This window comes from Juglans regia, chromosome 2 (genome assembly GCF_001411555.2).
Source record: "Juglans regia cultivar Chandler chromosome 2, Walnut 2.0, whole genome shotgun sequence".
In the NCBI taxonomy this organism is placed as follows: Eukaryota; Viridiplantae; Streptophyta; class Magnoliopsida; order Fagales; family Juglandaceae; genus Juglans; species Juglans regia.
The window spans coordinates 34,646,867-34,667,809 of record NC_049902.1 but is presented as its reverse complement, the minus strand read 5'-3'; the positions used below and the strand labels follow the sequence as shown (position 1 = coordinate 34,667,809).

The 20,943-nt window shown below is 34.1% G+C and overlaps 2 protein-coding genes across 2 annotated transcripts; both read left to right on the top strand.

Annotated features, from left to right (window-relative positions):
* The first annotated feature begins 10,141 nt into the window (after positions 1-10,141).
* Positions 10,142-17,061, top strand: LOC109013594 (COP1-interacting protein 7-like). Its single transcript, XM_035685875.1, has 9 exons — positions 10,142-10,508; positions 10,604-10,780; positions 11,057-11,169; positions 11,639-11,685; positions 11,787-11,839; positions 11,946-12,098; positions 12,475-12,743; positions 13,376-15,165; positions 15,719-17,061. The coding sequence occupies exons 1-9, from the start codon at positions 10,450-10,452 to the stop codon at positions 16,775-16,777; spliced, it is 3,720 nt and encodes a 1,239-aa protein (XP_035541768.1). The 5' UTR covers positions 10,142-10,449; the 3' UTR covers positions 16,778-17,061.
* A 1,410-nt stretch (positions 17,062-18,471) lies between these two features.
* On the top strand, positions 18,472-20,731 carry LOC109013465. Its single transcript, XM_018995559.2, has 3 exons — positions 18,472-18,749; positions 19,810-20,015; positions 20,223-20,731. Exons 1-3 carry the CDS (start codon positions 18,660-18,662, stop codon positions 20,476-20,478), a joined length of 552 nt encoding a protein of 183 aa, XP_018851104.1. The 5' UTR covers positions 18,472-18,659; the 3' UTR covers positions 20,479-20,731.
* Positions 20,732-20,943: the final 212 nt, after the last annotated feature.

Sequence of the window (20,943 nt, the reverse complement as noted above, 5' to 3'; positions counted from 1 at the left end):
GGGTAGGGCCGTAGGGGGGGATGAGCGTTTTTATTTCTTTCCACGTGGGACGCGGTTACACCGCGATTCCCCACACGGTTGTATATATCATTTTACTAAGTGATTATGTCATGTTAAAATCTAGTAGCTAGCCTCATTCTAAACTTTTTGTTTTAGCACGAGTCTTTCTTAATTTGGATCTAGGGCTTTGGGATTAATATTCTATTGTTCGTTTGCCACTAGCTAGCGTATGTTAATCTAGCCATAACTACTCTTTGTTTTTTAATGCAGTATTAATTTGCTTGATCCATGCATGAAAATTCAACGTTAAAAAACGGGACAGAATATTGCGCGCGCCATGCATGCCCTACGTATGTGTCATTTTTAATTGGTTTGGAGAGGTTTGGATTCAAAACTCACGTCAACTCATCTCATCTCATTATTACAATTTTTTTAAATTTTCACATAAAATATAATAAATAATTTTATTTTTTCAAATTTCAAAACAACTTTCTCAAATTCTCATACAAAATATAATAAATAATTTAACTTTTATTCTACTATTCACAAATCATCTCAACTTATCTCTGAATCCGAACCTCTAATATAAATATTGGTTCCTCAAATCTGCGTCCAAAATTAATGTACTAGACTTTGAAACTTAGGGCTCGTTTGTTTTTACAGATGAGATGAGATGAGTTGAGTTGAGATTAAAGTTAAAAAGTTGAATAAAATATTATTGGAATATATTTTTTAATACTATTTTTATTTTAAGATTTGAAAAAGTTGAATTATTTATTTTATTTTATATTGGAAGTTGAGAAAATTATAATAATTAGATGAGATGATATGATATAAAATGTATAATTGATCGATCTCAACACCTAGAATTTGCCAAAAATATACGTGCATATATATAAATTAAGCAGCTTCCTAGCTAGCTCGAAGCTGGGGATAATTTCCTGTAGACTTTCCAAGCTTGTACCATCTCGAATATCGTCCACCAAAAAATCTAGCTGGCGGGTTCAAAGTTACAAATAAAAAGAAAAAAAAAATTGGGATTAAATATTATATATATATATATATATATATATATATATAGTGATGATCTAATTTTTATTCGATGTTGAAAACTTTTGGGGGGGACAAATAATTCCCCAATAGAATAGGCTGTTTTGGCCATCAAATTAATTAGTTCTAGAATTAATAATGGGAACAACGACCTTACCTTTGGCGCATGCATGTAATTATAATATAAACTTGAAACGTGATCTATATATTCTAATCAACCTAATTATAAATAGTTAGCCAACAATATAGGTCTCATTTGTTTTTAAAAAACATCTTATCTCATATAATCATTACATTTTTTTTAATTTTTAATATAAAATAAAATAAATAATTTAATTTTTTTTAATTTTGAAATAAAAATAATATTAAAAAATATATTCTAACAATATTTTATTTAATTTTTTAATTTTAATTTTAACTCATCTTATCTCATTTAATCTGTAAAAATAAACGAGCCCTAAATCTAACAAAACCTAATCTTTGCACATTATAAGATGCATGCAGCTAATTCCAGGCTTGATTAAAAATCTCCAAAGTTCGGTCCTTTCGAAGGAAAAGATCAAGGTGCAGTTTGCGGCCACATGCAGCGTATGTACCAAGCTTAAAGTTTTCCCACCTGTTTTTTTTTTCCTTATTAGAAAATTGAGCCGACGAAAGTACCTGGCCATAGTTTGTATGTAGTCCTATCAATTTTCCCCGCATTCACACTCCTGAAATGGTCCCGCTTTGATTTTGGGCACGCTTTTCCAAGAGAATTCATTCAATCAGGACTTACTTTCTAGGAAAGTTAGGGCGTCAAATTAACGTTTCCATATATATATATATATATATATATAGTACTCTTCCTGATATATATATATATATATTGCTAGGAATTAATATTATATATTATATAATTTGTAAACAGTAATTTTTAAAATAATATTTTCGATACGTACGGTACATCATCATGTACAGTTAACACTAGCTCCCAATTGAAAAAACAAACAGTTTTTTGGGACTAAATTAAAATAACATATATATATGTATATGCTTCCGAAGTAATTGAGATAATTAAGTTTCCAAAATAAAAGACCAAATTAATAAATGCATGAGCCCTGTTTAATTTCTCCTTAATTATATATCTCTCTATATAAAAAGCCTATGAAATGGAATTTTCTTGTTTTAACAGAAATTTCTTGTTTTAACGGAATATGTTAGTTTTCATTAACTTTTCATCCGTTTGTAATAATTACAGAACACAGGGATACAATTATATTTTCATTTACATTCTATTTATGACTACTTTTATGATTTCTGTTAATTTCTATTCCACTATTAATATATTTAAATATACTAATAAAACAGATTTATTATAATAATAATCATGGATTCAATTTTTAATTTGAAAATACATTATAATAAGAAAACAGATTTATGTAAATTTATCTTTTAGTATTCATTATAATATGAAAACATTATAATAATTTACAAATATCTTATCTTTCAATAGCTTTTAAGATATATATTAGTAATAAAATAATAAGATATATGTACTTTATTTTTATTTTATTAAAATATATTAGTGCTTTAAACTGCACATACATGCTTCATGCACGTAACATCTTACTAGTATATATATATATATGATTCATAGAATTCGTTAGGAGAGTACGAACATGATGATTTTCCAAGAATAGATTTCGATCGAATACAATACTTAAGTGCATTTGCTTCCTGCATGCATGGGAGTTGTGCTAGCTAGCTATATATATATAGCGCGCTTCGACTCTTACAATCCTTTTCAATATTCGGCCGGGACTGTAATGTTAGATACTAGATAAATTTTATATAATTTTTTTTTTATATAAAAAAGTATATATAGATTTTACTACTGGAAGATGAAAATAGATTTTTTTTTTTATAATGAATTAAGTCTACATTTTTTATATTAATAAGAGTAACACGTACGAAGCTTGTTTGTTTAAAATTCATACAAATCATTATTATGGAGTCCATTTTCTTAAAAAGATCAGCACGGAGTGCGATTTTCAAAATTGGATTAACGTTGCTTGAATTAATTCTCTGATCGATCAGCCTCTGACTAACTGCATGCGTATAATATTAGCACCTTCTATCTCAACCCGTTGAATGCTTCATTTGTTCTGCACGTTCCGAAGGAAACGTCGAAGAAGAAGGAGATTACGTACCGTGCGTGTGAAGCAGCTAGCTAGCCCAACAAAACCCGGCCCGGTTACCTTTGAAGGTTTGAAAATCGAACGATCTCTAGCCGAATGAATCCTACGTACAGATCAAATACCATCGAATTAAACATAAAGGTTATTAATTTTCTTTTAGTGGAGTTAAAATCCATATATAGGTCTGACATTTTTCTCTATACATTACTAAAAGGAAAAAAAAAAAAAAGACTTTTACTACGATTTTAGCTGGTAAAACAAAAAATAAAATAAAAAAGTGAGATACGGTGTACGTAACTGATCTTACTCTTAACTATTAGGCCCATTTTGAATATACAATTCAGATAGGATAAAATGAGACATTTTAAATAATAGTGAGATTTTTTTGAATTAAAATGAAATAAAATAATTTGTAAAAAAAATATGTTTGGATAATGAAATGAGATGGTATAGTTTTTAATTTTTTGGATTCGAAAAATATGTGGGTCCCACTATTTTATTGAGTACTCAGATTGTGCATTGTTCATATATTGTTTACGTCAATTTTCACGGTTTACATTGCTCATGTCCGTTTGACACTGTTCATGTCCGCTTGATACTGTTCACGTACTGTTTATGTCAATTTTTACTGTTTTATACTGTTCATTTAATTAGATAGTTTCAAAATTTAAGAGATGAAATATTATATTTGGATAGCCAAAATTACTATACGGTACAACTCCAAATGAAATGTTTTTATCTTATATTGACTAACCAAACCAGACCTTAATGTTTATTGATGATCAAGATATAACAACTTTTCTGTTCATATTTTTTTGGTGCATATATATTATAACAGTTAATGTCGAAGCATAACCTACATATAGACAATAAAATAATGCTTTTGGCCAGTCCTGTGTAAATCCTAAGATATTTCGAAACCAGCTTATAATACGATATATATTGTTACATCCAAATCCTAAAGAAAAATTCTACTAAGCAGTTCTATACTACATATGACCTACTAGGAAAAAAGAATAAAGATCCACATCAACAAGTGTATGGTATCACTACAACAGAAATGACATTTTGCGTCGAATGAAATCACTGCAAAAATACCTAAAAATGTCACAAATAATTAAATCCGTCCAAATCCAATCGCCACAAAGTAGACACAACTAGAGTGTCTTAAAAGATTTATGGCGGTGAAACTAGTGTGGGTCACAAATAGTTAAAATATTTGCACCGAATGTTGTCGCCACAAACTTGTTTTAATTTAGACGCAAAAGAGTTACTCGATGGTTAAAAAAAACACAATTGTGGCAAAATGTTTGTGCCGCAATTGAAAAATATCGCCGTAAAAAATAATTATTCCCCAGTTGTTTTTAGTGTCGCAAATATATAGATATCGCTACAAGTATTTGATATTTTTGGTGAGAAAGATCTTCACAAATGTACCATTCTTGTGAAACAAAAAAATCAACAATGCAGTTAAGAAATACATTTGTGACTAACTAGTAGTGCCACAAATATAAACAATTTGCTAGGAAAAAATTATTGCCAACTTTGAAACTATTGTCACAAAATACATTAAAAAAATTATACATCTTACATTATATTACAATCCATAAAGAAATTAAATTATATTTTAAGTGTGCAACTTTAGACTTCTCAAGGCACATCAAAGTACAAAATCTGGCATGATCATCCAAGGTTCTGTTTAGTTGTTGTTGACCAGTGTGCTTGAGCCCTTCAATTGTCATCTAAAAAAGAATGAAAATAGAGTATTAGCACGCCAAAATAAAGGGCAAGGTGACAGACAGAGAAACCCAACCCAACATATAGTGATATAGTGAGAGTAAAAGCTTTTTAGGTGAAGAAGATTACAAAAAAAAAAAAAGCATAGGATTATCGGCAACATAAAATACAGTCTCTATCAGAGATCTAGAGCTACACAAAGAAATTATTTAAGAAAAAAATCCATAATGTTTATGCTTGTGTTTAGAGTGCGAAGTAAATAATGAGTAAAAATAATCACTTTCTCCCAAATACCTTGATTTAATATCCATAGTGCTACTTTGCTGTTGCAATGTGCTCTATAGTAATATCCTCGATTAAAGTTAGTCAACATTCTTATGACTCCATGAAAAAAAATAACATCCGGATATGGTTTAAAATGTAGGAAACTAAAGCTCAAACTATAAAAGGCATTCAATTGATCATGTTCATACTTCATTAACCCATTTGGCTTGCTTGACAAGGAAAAATGCACAAGTCTTGCCGTAATCTCCATTACTCTCAATCCATCTATGTGGCTGATAAGGCCATGGATGTTAGACACACAACTTAAGCATCATTTCAACATGAACACTGTTGCTATTATGACAAAATCATCTTCAATCACCCACTTTATATGTTGTATTGTGTCTAGTTTTTCAATCAAACTTAAATGCCCGCAAAGGTAACCCGAAGCTGAAACAACGTGTACAAAATTAGTTATCAAACTTCATTCCACCCACTTCCTAGTCCTCAAGGTTAGAATTTTCATTTTTTTAAAAAAATTCTCAATAAATTGTGAATGTCCTCAACAAGTCACAAGACTCACTATTAAAACATTGGAAACAATTTTAAGCATCAATAGATTAGGAACACCATAGGGCAAGAACATATGAATTAATACGGGAAATAAAAATAGAAACTCACAAGGCTACTGAATACAATATAAATGTTGTCTCACCTAATCAAAAAGAAAGAAATATAAAAAGAAGGTAGAAGAATATACAAACTAAAATGAAGGAAATAAGCAACATACCTAAATCAGAAGAAAATGAATAATCAAAACCCTCATTCAAGAACAAAATAAGCATATAACACAAGATCAGAACACTCTACTCACCATATCCACCCCACACCTTAGTCTTAACCAAGTTTTTAAATCAAATATGTTTCATAAACAAAAAGCCTATCAGCATCGCAATCCTATTATTGCCTTTGGCCATTTGCTAATGAGAGAGAGAAATTTATATATGATTTTGAAGCATCCTTGACAAATCCATCTACACAATACCCACACAAACCCAGAAAGTTAGACAAAACCCTCGTTGAAAAAATCTCCAAAAAAACAATAATCAAAACAAGCTCCCAAATGGCAAAAAAAGACAACTTCAAATAAAAATAAAAAGAGCAAAAAAGTAACAGAAGAAATTAAGAGAAAACTAAGAAAGCACACTGTCAGAAGAACAAAGCACAAAAATCCTCTTCCAAGCTACAGATGAACACAAAAGAAGATCTCCTTCAATGGAAATCAGGGCCTAGGTCGCAAGTGGAGATAAACTAAGGAAGATGACCTCCGTTCATAGTTTTTTTAGAAAGATAAAAAGGTGGAGAGTGAAATTCTGAAAGAGAAGTGCGAGAGAGATCGGGGAGAGAGATGAAAACTCAGACTGAAATATCCAAATTGAATTTGAAAACAAAACAAAACTCAAAAGACAAAAAAGGTCAACAAAAGAAACCATCACAAAAAGGGAGATGACAGCTTGCCGATGTGTTGGAGCACGATAGTGGCATACGAGAAAGAGAGAGAGATAGAGTGTCGAGATGGAATTTGAATGACAGAATGAAGGAGAGAGAAAAAGAAACAGACATAGACCCTGGGGCGGGGGCGGGGGAAAAGAAGAAAGGATTTTCCACCTTTTTGTTTTTAAAATTGACCATTTGTGGCGGTATAATGTCACTGCAAATAGTTAAATAATTGCCACAAATAGTTAAATATCACATAGACCATTTAGCGGCAAATTAACCTCGCCGTAAAACAAATCAAGGTGTTAGAATTAATCTTTTCCATCCAAATTATTCACAACGATAATTTTAATTTGGTTGCAAAAAGTTATTTTTAGCGATGATTTTTTACTTGTCAGAAATAAAACGAAGGGAATGCCAAAAAAATTGATTTTTTGCTATCAAATTAAAATTGTCACAAAAAAATTGATTGCAAAAAAACCATTTTCTTGTAGTGATTTTTGCAACGACCAAAAAATGCCCCAAAACTTAAATTTTCACCGCAATTAAAAAATATACTATTGGAATTGCTTATGGCACCATTTGCGACAAAATTTAGCACCGAGTTTAATTTCATCGCAAATGATATTTTGTAGCATCAATTTTAGCATCAACGGAAATACTTTGGACGCAATAGGCCCTTTTTGTTGTAGTTTGTAAGGCTACTGAGTAGAATAACTCTTCAAACTAACATGACATAGAATATTGTTTAGAAACTTGATCCAAAACTCAAAATCAGATGCAATAACTTTTTAACCGATTGATTAGAGGTGGTTGCAGAACATGATGCCAAATTGTGATCCACATTCGGGAGATATTTTAAGTACTCAATCAATATAGTTGGATGACGAATCCAATTATTCGGATCTGCTACATGAGTACTCATGCTCCACAGGGACAGCTAGATCAAGTACTACTGCCTTGTGGTGCTGGTGGTTAAAATTTCATATCAATGTTTTAGTTGTGATATTGTAGAAAATGAAATAGGCTTATGGACCCGGTGGTAATGTCTCTGTTGACATGGGTGTTTGGTCCTTATCATCAAAGACAAATGTGTCATAATATATCCAGCTCAGGCCGTCAGCCAGCTTGTTGCTAATTGTTTCCTATATATAGCAGGACTTGCAATTATATACGAATAATTTTATATACAATTGAGAACGTAAACGTCATATAATTATTTTAAAAAATAGTAGGATCTATTACTAAAAAATTAATTTTTTTTATGTGAATCCTATATTTTTTTCATTTTTTTCAAAACGATTATACAACATTCACACAATTCACGATTGTAAATATCTTTTTTCATTATATGCACCCACCTTATCTGCAATAAGCTCATGATCCATATATACTATTTCTCTTGACGGGAAAATAGGAAGTTTTTCTATTTTTTTTTTGGGAAGCTTTTGCACCCTGCAATCCATCATCTTGTGCATGCACATCCTTATTAATAATGTTCCTTAATTTTCTTGTGCTCACTTGCAACTACAGTACTAATACAGCAATCGATAGCATGTTATAATATATATATGTATATATATATATGGAGGTTTTGCTAATCATTGAAGCGACAATTGGCCGTCTCCATCCTTGAGACCCTTTAAAGAATCCAAGTCAAATAATATTGTTGTAGTGTTAATATAGAGAGAAATGTACAGGTCTTGTTAAGGAAGTACTAGTGTAACTTAAGACAGCATTTTAATTGCTAGCCATGTTACTACTAGTCTTGTTTTTAATATCTATGATCTGTCATACTCAATTTTCCAGGCTTGAGTGGAGCCCTAAATATGGAAGAAATGAAAATTACTCTTTCTTGTCAATATATATATGTATGTATGTATCTGTCATACTCACCTTTCTGGACTTATTTGATGATCCAGAGGACGAACTTTGCAGGTGGTAGTTATGGGACTGTGAATAATCATCCGTTTTCCAGCTTTTGACAGTTCATATTAAACAGAAGTTGGTATGGTACTGATTCATAATAATTGAATCATTGGAAAGACATAAAGCAAATTCTTAAGGATTGTCTCATATGTCTTCGATGATTAATGATGGATTAATTTGTAACTAACAAGTACACGTTTTAGGAGTGGGTGGTATGGTTTGGTTGCAAATTAACAGCAGCCATCAATGGCCCTTTAAAGTGGGTTGAGTCCATCTAATGATTCTTTGCATGTTTCTATAGATGATTTGTTTTGGCATAATTAAGCAGTTATGATAGGGAAATGATTTGTATAAATCTCAAATAGACAAGTCACGAATAAGTTTTTGTAAAAAAGTACTAGAGTCTATTTTAAAAAAGTGTAAAAAAATTATTTTTTGTTAGTGGAATCCTATTTTTTCACAAAAAATTTATATGAGATTTGTCTATTTAAAACTTGTATCTAACATTACTCATCATTTTATATATGTGAATCCCATTATGTTGCAAAAACATTATGCACTATTGGAAAATCCCACAAACTCACTCTTTTTCAATTGAAGAAACCCTAGTTTGGATTATCAACTCATCTCATCTCATCATTACAATTTTTTTAAATTTTCACACAAAATATAATAAAAATTTCAACTTTGTCAAATCATAAAATAATAATAATATTAAAAATTAATATTATAATAATATTTTATTCAACTTATCTAAAACCATTTTAACTCATCTCTAAATGTCAATGGAGTCGACACATGTTTACTATTCATTGAGTAGGAAAATTCAAAATTACTTGAATTTCCCTACTCTTCTAGCATTTTAGCAATGTTGCAGGAGTTCATATCTTAATACATCTTCCATTTCTTCTTCTTAATTTGTTTGTGGTTTATTTCCATATTCTTATACCACATTACGTGTGAAATCAAATGAATTCAATTTAAATAGTGACATGATAGAAATTTTTGGTCTACAAATATATTTTATAAGAAAATTATAAATTAATATAGTCTGACAGAGTCGGTGAATTAAATTAAATCACATAAGTTTATAATTTTTTTTTGGTAAGAAAATCTGTTCATAGATATGGTAGTTATCGTGAGATAAATATTTAATATACTGCTCATCTATGGATTTCACAAGTTTTGGATAACCAAAAAGAATCCTTTTTGTGGTTGGCTGACCGCTGACAGGCACGGCTATTATTCCTTGGCCACTCATTCACTCTTCTACTGTGATAGTGATGGCCAAGCAAACAGGGAAAGAGAGAGAAAAAGGTATCTGCTTTCTGCTCTCTTGGATAACAAGCTTACACATAATAGAGTAGAGAGAAGAAAAGAGAAATAAACCGACATCTCAACCTCATCATCGTCGTATTCTTCTTCTATAGTTATATTTCCCTTTCATAGAGAGAAAAAGCTTCAACTCTGCCAGTGTGTGCAGTAGATTGAGAGCAAGAGAGGGATAGATGCGCTGTCCGCATGTTTAAGTGGGACCCTAATCCAACACAAAACATTAAACAAGCCTCGTCCTTTGTTCCTCGTTTCGTCGCTCCCTCGCTCGCTCACTCCCATGTGCTCCGCTTCTCCTTCTTGGTGGCACTCCATTTGTCTGTCTCTACTATTCCATGTGCGACACTGAAAGAACATGGTAGACTGGCAGAAAGTTTCCAGGGACCAATGTATTGTACGAACTGAGATTATGACCCTTTGAAACACACACACATACACACACTCTCTCTCTCTCTTTCACTCAATGGACTCCACAACTCTTCTTGACCATGTTCTTTTCCAACTTACACCAACCAGAACCAGGTACTCTTCTTATTCTTCTAGATGTCTATATCCATCTACTTTGTGACTGAATTGAATTTTTAAAATTTTTGTCCTTTGGTTTCCATTTGTTGAAGATGTGACTTGGTGATTTTCGCCGGCGGTCTGGGCGAGAATTTGGCGTCGGGGCTTCTGGAACCCTTTGTTTTGCACCTTAAGTGCGCCAAAGATCAGATTTCGAGAGGTGGGTATTCGATCACTCTGCGTCCGGCGGGCTCACGTGCCCCCTGGTTCACCAAAGCCACTCTGCAAAGGTAAATATTCACGTAGGTCTATGTGTGTGACCTCCTCAGTTTGAAAATGTACATATTTGATTAGTGTTCCTTAGTTCAATGACGTCGTTGTTTGATTGGATTGGTAAATTTGATGGGAATCCGGCTATTTATACCAAAAGATTCTTGCGGAATTCAATTTCTAATTTATTGAAGAAACTAATGGAGTTTAAAATAATTTTAAGCATTTTGGTTGCTTTGGAAGTGTTCCAGCATTCTGTGATAATTATCTTAGTTTGCTTTATTTGTATGAAACAGGTTTGTGAGATTTGTTAGCACACCAGAAGTTCTTGAGAGATTTGTGACTATAGAGAGAGAGATTGTGCAGATTGAGAATTCAATTCAATCATGTGACTCGATAGAGGCAGATGGTATGGTTAGATATACTCGTATATATTATGCCCCTTGTAATAATTCTCCTAAGATCTTTATGTCGAGCAAGTCAATTGCATTCCCAAATTGTTAAACTTCAATTTAGTTTGGTTTTGGTTAATGCCTTTGTTCTGTTGTATTTTCACCAATTATTTGGAAGCACCTTCGATGCTTGGTATATTTTCTGAGTATATCAACATATAATTTGTGGCTATACGCAGTATAGTTTGGAAAACTCACCAATAACCATCATAGATTTCTCATTTTTTTAGGATCTTTAGGCATTGTATAGTTTTAGATAACAGAAAGTAGAATTTGATTGGGATTCAGAAGGTTAGAATATGCACTTTAATCTGGCAGCAAAATATGAAACATGAAAATGAGAGATGGAAATTAGATTATATTTCTTCCAACTTGTAGATTGATGCACTGTGTGACTGATTTTTCCTACTTCCTTGGAATTGACAGGAAATGGATCAGCTACTGATCGGAAGAAATCAAATGCCTCTTCTGATGTATGTCGTCATTTTTAAGTTCTTGTAAAATAAACTGTTTAGGGATGTTTCCTTTGAAGTTCTCACAAAGTATTGACCTTTTATTTTGGTGGTGATTTCAGTCAAAGGGTGAATCCAGTGGAAAAGGCAATGGTGTAGCTGAAGAAAACTCCAAGTAATTTTTCTGGTTTTCTATTGGTTGCCTTTAATTATTATATGCACCTAGTTACCATACATGTATACTCGCATGCATTCATTGTTCAGCTGTTGGTAATGAACAGGATTCGTCTTCAGCGTGTTCTGGAAACTCGGAAGGCAGTGCTCCGTAAAGAGCAAGCAATGGCTTATGCCCGTGCTTTAGTTACTGGATATGAGCTGGATTATATAGAAGATCTCATTTCTTTTGCTGATGCTTTTGGAGCTTCTCGTTTAAGGTATGGGGGAGTGAGTAGATCTAAAATACTATGAACTACAATGCTTAATCAGTTTGTTATTTTATCTTTACTATTTATATTGTCATGCTTCTGATTTACCAGTCTAGATGGTTTTGTTCATTGTTATTTATTATGCACTGAAAGAGTGTCTAGATTTTTTTTATCAGTTTCTCTAGGTATTTATCAGCCTTCAAATGAGTCTTTTCAATTAGAGGACCGTACTGTGTTAAGATTCTTCCCTGATTGAGGAATGCCACCTACTTTCTCAGTCTTCAACTTGTTTCAGAATTTCTTTTTTTTTTTTTTTGGGGAAACGGGGACGGGGGAACTGTTTAAAATATTCATGAAGGAAAATAATGTGTATGGTTTCATTTAGGGAAGCGTGCATAAATTTCATCGATCTATGCAAGAAAAAGAATGAAGATAGGCTTTGGGTAGATGAAATTGCAGCAATGCAGGCAAGCTCTCAGCCTGAATTACCATACTTGGGAACATCTGAGATCATACTTGCTGGTGAAGATCACGACGATAGTTTTATGATAAATGTTCACCCAAATAGTCTCTCAGGTGGGAAACAGAATGGCTCTGTAGATGCATCAGTGTCCAATTCAACTGCAATTAATGGAAGTTTGGATATTGGCCAAGGTATGGTTGCAATTGTCATTACAGCCAAAAACCTCTTTTTACTTGTAACACAATCCATAAAAGCTTCTTGACTAGTTTATATGTACATGGAACGTGTATTGATTATGGCAATCTGCAGATTTTGTAGTGACTCTCAAATTTAATAATTTCGAGCTCTACAAGATATAAGGCTTTTGTATTATGTTTTAATTTTTTAATTAATTAACAATTAAAATTTGCTTGTTTGCCTGTTACTATCATATATGGGCCTGTGCCTGGTATAAGTTAATTGCCGTATATAACTAGACAGGCTACTTAAAAAAAGACTGTACGTGCTAAATATAATAAAAGAGCAAGTTGCAAACTGCGTTTTAATCCGAACTAGTTTAGCTTATGGTGACATGAGGTTTTGCACAAAAAAAAAAAATTACATTCTAGCTTGATGCACGTCAAAACTTTGATTTTCCTAGACTGACAATTCTTCTTGTGTATTCGTACACAATAGATTTATGCGATTTCCTTTTCATATAAATCATCCTTACCCTGGCCCTACTTGTGCAGAAGAACTGTTTTGTCTGCAGCTTATGTTTAATTTGAAACTTGGTTTTCCCTATAGTGGATAATTGGTACATCTTTGACTCTGAAATGTGCAGATACTAGTTTGCCGGCATCCACTCAAATACCATCAACAAATGGTAGAGCACAAGTGCCACCAATGTCATGGCCAAACCAGCTTCCTCAGTACATGCCCAATTTTCAAGGTCCAGTATTCCAACAAATGCCCCCATATCCAGGCTATGTTTTCCCTGGCATGCAACCTGCATCTTCTTACTATCCAGGGCCTAGGCAATGGCCTTCAAATGTGGAAGATGCTGGTCTTGCTCTGGATCCGGAGCTGGATGATCGTCGGAATCATAAATCATCTTATAGAAATAAAAAGAAACTTTCACGTGGTAAAGTTTTGGAAACTTCAGATCAAGATGGATCCACTGAGCCTAGTGACTCTGGTTCTGAGACTGAATCAGAGGATGAGCATTTGGAGCAAGGAAAGAAAAGCTCTTCAAAAGAGCAGCCACGTAAAAAGAAGCATGGGAAGAAGTCATCAAGAAAGGTTGTCATCCGCAATATCAATTACATAACCTCTAAGAGGGATACAGAGAAGGACACTATCTCTGAGGGGAACTCATCTGATGAGGAGTCATTCATTGATGGGGATTCACTCAAACAGCAAGTAGAGGAAGCAGTTGAATCATTGGAGAGAAGACAAAAATCAACTTCACATCGTCGTAAGAAACAACAGGGGGTCAAGCATCCTGGCATTGCAGATGGTTCAAATGATGGTACTGATCAGGAAATTAAGAATGGGGTTTCAAATGATTCTGAGGGAAAAAAAAGAAATGACAACTGGGATGCTTTCCAGAATCTTCTTATGAGAGATGAGTCAAGTTATGTTGCTACGGAGCCTAACAGGGTAGAGGTTCAGGAGGAATATTTTATGACTAAAAACTCTGAAGAGGGAAGGGCCTCTAACCTGGAAAAGAAAAAAGTTACAAAGCATCAAACAGTACCAAGTGATTCCTTTGTTGTAACAGAGAGGAATACAGGTATGGATGGGAAAACTCCCCTTCGGGAATTTGAAGTTGAGGAAAGTGTCCACCCAACTATTAGGAAAGCAGATACCACAGCTGAAGAATTGTTGTTTTCACAGAGAATTGAAGAATCAGGGGATCATTCCCATGCCATTCTATCTGATTGTGCTACTGAATTTTCCATAACCAAACGTCAAAATGAAGGAGACTGGTTCATAAGCAGCCAACCAGATAAATCGTCAAATCAGGATGAAAGCAAAGATTTCAACATGTTTGACAGCATTTACAATTCACTGGTAGCTGTTGATGGTTCTTGTGCTGAAAAAAAAATAAAAGATGTTTTAGCCGATGACTCTTTCATGGTTCAAGCTCGATCAGTAGATAATGAATCTGATTCACAATTAAGGACTGACATAAGCATGGTTCCAGAGATTGTCGGAGCTACTCGATATGAAAATTGGACACCTGAGATCTCAAACAATAAGCCTGAAGCCATTGCCACTCATGAGCCAGATGACCTTTACATGGTGCTTGATCGTGATGCAAGAGTAGAGCACAGTATGGCATCTTGGACTCCGGAAATGGATTATGAAAATAACATTTTATCCATTGCAGCCAATAAAAGGCAATCTGACAGTGAAACAGCTGGCTGTGTTGATGATAAGCTGCCTTCTAATAGTAAGGATACAAAAGCTAAACATGGTGAGACACCTGTGGGCAAAGTTTCAAATAAAGAAGCAAGGTCAACACTTTTAAATGGATCCGTTGGGAAAAGCAAACTTGGCACCATATTGAGGAGTAACAAATCATCTTTTGGAAGCCAAACATCAACTACGAAGAGCAAATTTGAGAAGGTATTTAACAAACATTTAGGGTCCTATTGGATGCCTGATTGAATGAGAGAAATAATGAAAAAAAATTGTTATTTCCTTTATAACAAGTTTTCAGCCTTATTTACCCCCCAACCCCCCCCCCCCCAAAAAAAAAAAAAAAAAACCATTTCCTTTCCTTTCATCTTTCTTTCTTTCTGGCAAGCAGGGTGTGAGGAGCATATAAATGTCCAATTTAGATTGTTTATAACGTTTGACATGGAATTAGGCACAAGTCCATTGCGTTTTTCTTATCATTTTGAATAATATAATTCCATTGCCATAAATTTGTTTAAGCTTGGAGATTTCTTTATAAAATGTATGAAATAATTTTCATGTTTTTCCTTCCTCTCTTCAAGTCATTCTGGTGATGTCTGGATTAGATGTTCCCACAACAACACGAATGTGTTCATTAAATGCCTGAGAATGTTTCATTTTATGGGGATTTTGAAGTCCCGTAACTTCCATTATTATTTAACTTATTTCTCTGTTTATTTATACTGATCTTATTCACTCTTTTATGTCCCTAATCTGACAGGAAGAAGAGAAAAGAAAGAGAATGGAGGAGTTACTGCTTAAACGGCAGCAGAGAATTGCTGAAAGAAGTGCTTCTAGCGGACTTAATACAGCAACAACTAAAAGGACAGCTGCCGTAAATAGAACCGTCACAACTTCCATAAAGATCGAGAAGCCTAAAACTCAGACCCCAATCCAAGAGACCAAGAAACTACAAAAGCCAGTTCTTAGGAGTTCCACCATAGACCGCCTTGCAACTGCACGGATACATAAGGTCTCCCCAACTCAATCAAAATCTGTGAAGCCCAAAAAATCAACCTTGAAGGCAACTGGTGCAGGTGCAAACACCTTGCCAAAGAAGACTGCTGGTGCTGAGAATAAGCAGCCGAGTCCAAACAAAGTAAAGCCTTCAGATGAGATAATGGTCCCTAAGAATTCAAATCAGGCACTTTCTTTGGACTCTGATATCCAAGTAAAGGATTACTTGAATTCAACTGCAGGTTTGTCATTGAAGTCATTGGCTGCACAAATAACCCAAGCTACTGGTGCCCTTGATCTGAAAGATATTAAGGAGCTGCACAGTACATCTTCAACTGAAAAGAATGGGGATGATAAGATGTCGCATAGGGATAACTTGGATGATGTATACTATAGTGGGAACTCAGTAAATGTGGCCTCATCTGTGCCTACAGATCATATTCCGCATTTGGTTCTGCTAGAAGGTAACGTTGATGGGTTATCTAATGCATCTTCTGTTCATGCCGAAGAAAAAACACTTTCTGAAGGCTCCTGCGACCATATTCCTGAAATTGCTATACATCCTATGCCAGTTTCACCTAACAAAGGTCCGATTGCTTCTGCTGAGAATATTGAAGCAAATGGACCAAAAAATGAAAATATTTTATTCTCGCCAGAAATTTCTGAGATAGAAATTTTAACTCCACCGCCAAGTAATGGAGCAGTCTCAAGGACAGTCCATTCCAGGAAGAAATGGGAGAGCGATGAGAACTCAACTAAACCTGCCAAAGGGTTTAGAAGGCTTCTTTTGTTTGGAAGGAAAAAAGCTGAAACTCACTTGTGAATTGATCCTGTGGTAATTGGTTGAACTTTGTGCTAGCAGCTTATGTGTTCATACCATTCCATGATGCCTCTGCTTTAGATTATTGGTTATTCAGGAGCAAGGGCTAACTTGCAATCGAATAGATTGACAGCTGATATGTGCATTACAGCTGTAGAGTGGAGATATTAAGAGCTCACATCATAATAAGGCTTTCGGTTTGGCTGCCATGCGACTATTTGCAATGTTATGTATCTGAATTTGGAGAGTGTAAACAAGCGATCTCATAATTTGGTAAACCTTATGAATTTGCTTGGATAGATAGATATATATATATATATATATATATATATATACACGTTTGGAGTCTTTTTGTTTGGGTTGTGTTCTAATTTTGTAAGTCTGTTGATATGTAATGCAAAAAGCCCTGTAATGATTCATGTTTGGCATTCTGTAATACTCCATTAATAATTATTTGGTGGGAGAATCTCTCTTATTTCTATTTTGGATATGTACTTATCCAAGAGATTTTGTCAATCTAGACGACATAATCGGGTTAGGATGGATTCAAAACTTGATATGGCAAACATAGATGATAAGAAAGACAGTACTGCACTTTTATGATGAAATAATTGTCATTACATGTTCCATATATTCAATACCAGAATAAGGGATACAGTTTGAAACATGTTTTTCGAAGTCTAATACCTTCAACAACTCTCTCAGTGGAAAAATTCTTTTGTTCACCTTGTCATATATATGGTATCGTCTTTATAATATCATATCCTCAATCATTAATTTTCATCAAATAAAATTATCTGTTTAATTTTTATTGTTAAGAACTCAAGATAAAAAAAAAAAAAAAAATGTCATATGACACAATATTAATGATATATATTATGAAAGATGTTAATTACAAATTTCTTGTAGAGAGGAGACTGGAAAACAAAGCCCAAGCCAGAGCCAGAAGACAAAAAGACAAGCTGTATTGACTTATTACTTTTTACTTTTTTTTATTATTATTCTCTTTATTTTTTTTTTAATTTTTTATTATTATTTTATTTTACTTAATAGTTAAAAAAGTGATTATTAATAAAATTATATATTTTTAAAATTTTTTTTAATGATTAAAGATGTTAAAAAAATATTTAAAAATAATAATAAAAAAATTTAAATAAAAAGTGATAGGAAATAATAAGTATATATTGTTATTTTGTTATTCCGTCGTCCAAAAAAGTAAACGAATAAATAAAGCCCGCCAGGCAGCTTTACGTTAATAATTCGAAGCATCGGTTCGATTGATTAGATTCACCTTCTCGTCTTTAATACTCTCTACCTACGCATAGTCGTCGCAACAAATTATCAAATTGCTTTTTACTCTCTTCTTCATTACTCTCCGCGTAAGATTTGCCCCCACCGACACTCAATCAATCGCCTTAACAAATCGGTTCGATTCACCTTCTCGTCTTTAATACTCTCTACCTATGCATAGTCGTCGCAACAAATTATCAAATTGCTTTTTACTCTCTTCTTCATTACTCTCCGCGTAAGATTTGCCCCCACCGACACTCAATCAATCGCCTTAACAAATCATCAATTTGCTTTTACTTGCTTGTGTGGATCTAATTCTTCCATTCCATAATTTTATACAAACTTTGTTTCATGTTCAAAATACCGAAAATGCCCTTTTGCGAGTGAGTTGAGATACAACTTTTCAATCATTTGGTGTGATGCTGTTTACTCTTTGGTAGATCGTTTCAGAACCAGTCATTGCTTCTTCCACACTCGCTCGGGATTTTCGTATGTTATAAAGAAAAAGAGTAGAAATTAGAAAGAGAAGAAGCGGGACACAGAGACGGAGACAGAGAAGAAGGTAGATCTCGTTGGATTGTGAAGTTTCTTATACATGGCTTCCAAGCTTCTATTGATTGCAGTCTCAATCCTTGATGTCATCGCTTTCAGTTTGGCTGTCGGTGCTGAGCAAAGGAGAAGCACTGTGAGTATTCATTCCTTTCATCTCCGTTTCTACAAGTGAACTCTTTTCTCCGTTACTTTTGTTCCCAACCCATTTCAATCTTTTTGTAGCAAATTCAGCAAGTGACTATTTTCTTGCGGGTTATTTTGATTGGTGAGAAACGTAGAAAAACTAAAGAGCCTTTGGCTTTTATACGCCGAAGAAGAAAAGGCACTAGTTTTCATTTTCTTCCTTCTACAATTTGCGGCATTCAGTTCTTTTGTATTCCTAACGAGGAATAATAGTTATGGCAATCGAATTTTTTTGCGTCAAATGTTGCTGAAGCCTCACTACTGGCTCTATTTCCCGATGAGATTTTTTTTCTGATGAAAATGCCAGACTTGTTAATGGAAATGACTTCTCTCTCTCTCTCTCTCTCTCTCTCTCTCTCTCTCTCTCTCTCACGCACACTTCTAAGAGGGAGATAACATTGAGATGGGGAGTGTGTGGATTAAAGAAACATGTTTGGGATATTGTACCCGCAAAACAAATTCCCTTAAGTTTCGCACATATTTTTTGCAGGCATGCACATATGTTTGCAGGCATAAGTTGATTAACAGGTTCCATTGAAATCTGTTACTCAAAATTAAATCATGAAAAGTTCCTTGCCCCTTCTCTTTTTCCCCCTTTTCTTTGGGTGGGGTTGGGAACTATGGCGGTTTAACTTCTGTTTGGTGGCCCAGAAAATTAAAGCCGCGGCCAGAATGGTGAAAAGACTAATTAAGGCTGGATGCAGGATTTTCAGCCCCAGTTCATGCTTTCAACATGTCAAATAGATTATAAAACTAAAAGACATTATATGTCTTGAGAAGTCAACATTTGTTGGTTTTTCCACTTTGGTGTAAATCATTCACTTCTAACTGATTAATTGAAATGGAACATAAATGAATAAACAGATCTGAAGCCAAGTCCGCTAAATTAGGAATTATATGACTAAGTTTTCTCATATGAACTTGAGAATTGGTTTGGACCTGACATAATTAATTTCAGTGGCTGATTGCTGCTTCCTTACGATATAATGAACAATAACTTCTTTTGACAGGCCAAAGTTGCCGTGGATAATGAAGCAAATTATAGGTACTGTGTCTATGACTCTGACATTGCAACAGGCTTGGGTGTTGGTGCATTTTTGTTTCTCATGGCTAGTCAAGTCATTATAATGGTTGCAAGCCGATGCTTCTGCTGTGGAAAGCCGTTGAGTCCTGGAGGTTCAAGAGCCTTGGCAATTGTTCTTTTCATTATCTGCTGGTATGTGCCCTTACCAATGTGACAATAAGTTTCAGTCTTCGACAGACTTGAAATTTAGTGACTCCGACATTAGTTCATATGACAATCATTATTGCCAGCTTAACGTTAATTGAAAACAACTCATGTAAGAATTTATCAAGCGCCTAGGCTTTGCTTCTTGTACTATATGAGATCGAGATGATTGTTTTATCCTATGATCTCTCTCAGGCTGTTTTTCTTGATCGCGGAAATCTGCTTGCTGGCTGGTTCAGTGAGGAATGCATACCACACCAAGTATGCAATAGCCGATGCAGATCCTCCATCTTGCTCAATCTTGAGAAAGGGAGTTTTTGGAGCAGGAGCAGCTTTCATTTTCTTCACTACCATAGTTTCTGAGTTTTACTATGTTTGCTATTCCAAGGCCAGAGAAAGCTTCCAGCCATATGGTAGAGACCCTGGTGTGGGTATGGGAACCTACAAATGAGCTGCATTAAGGTGATCAATTTGTGGCCACTACTTTGCATGTAGATGTGACTGTCTGGACTCTCTGCATTGATTTTCTTACTCCATTGCTGTTTTTTCCAGTTTCATTGCATGTATTAAGGGTTCACTATAGTAGGTGATAGCTTGTGTATTATTCAAATTGTCAGATGATTATCTGACAGAAATCATTTCATGTGTTCAAATAAAAACCAAATTTTTACCGGACTATCAAATGCATGTTTTCTCTTTCCCTTTGTGACTAGACTTCACCCACCATTTTTGTACTACCAATTTTCCATTGTTCCATGGAACGTTACAGCTCCATCAGTATCTGGCGATTTATTTCTGTGATTCCATTGCCATATATTGAGGTATACACTTGAAACATGGGCTTCTCCAGTTAGTGAGTAATACGTGTAATTTAGGTGCACACAGGGTAATGGTAACAGTGATCAAACTAAATTAG

What these genes read in the sequence shown, in the direction of transcription:
- LOC109013594 (XM_035685875.1), top strand. Translation starts at nt 10,450, where the DNA reads ATGGACTCCACAACTCTTCTTGACCATGTTCTTTTCCAACTTACACCA. An exon ending in ACCAAAGCCACTCTGCAAAG is followed by an intron (nt 10,781 to 11,056) that starts GTAAATATTCAC and finishes TGTATGAAACAG; the next exon opens with GTTTGTGAGATTTGTTAGCA. An exon ending in AATCAAATGCCTCTTCTGAT is followed by an intron (nt 11,686 to 11,786) that starts GTATGTCGTCAT and finishes TGGTGATTTCAG; the next exon opens with TCAAAGGGTGAATCCAGTGG.
- LOC109013465 (XM_018995559.2), top strand. Translation starts at nt 18,660, where the DNA reads ATGGCTTCCAAGCTTCTATTGATTGCAGTCTCAATCCTTGATGTCATC. An exon ending in CTGAGCAAAGGAGAAGCACT is followed by an intron (nt 18,750 to 19,809) that starts GTGAGTATTCAT and finishes TTCTTTTGACAG; the next exon opens with GCCAAAGTTGCCGTGGATAA. An exon ending in GTTCTTTTCATTATCTGCTG is followed by an intron (nt 20,016 to 20,222) that starts GTATGTGCCCTT and finishes GATCTCTCTCAG; the next exon opens with GCTGTTTTTCTTGATCGCGG.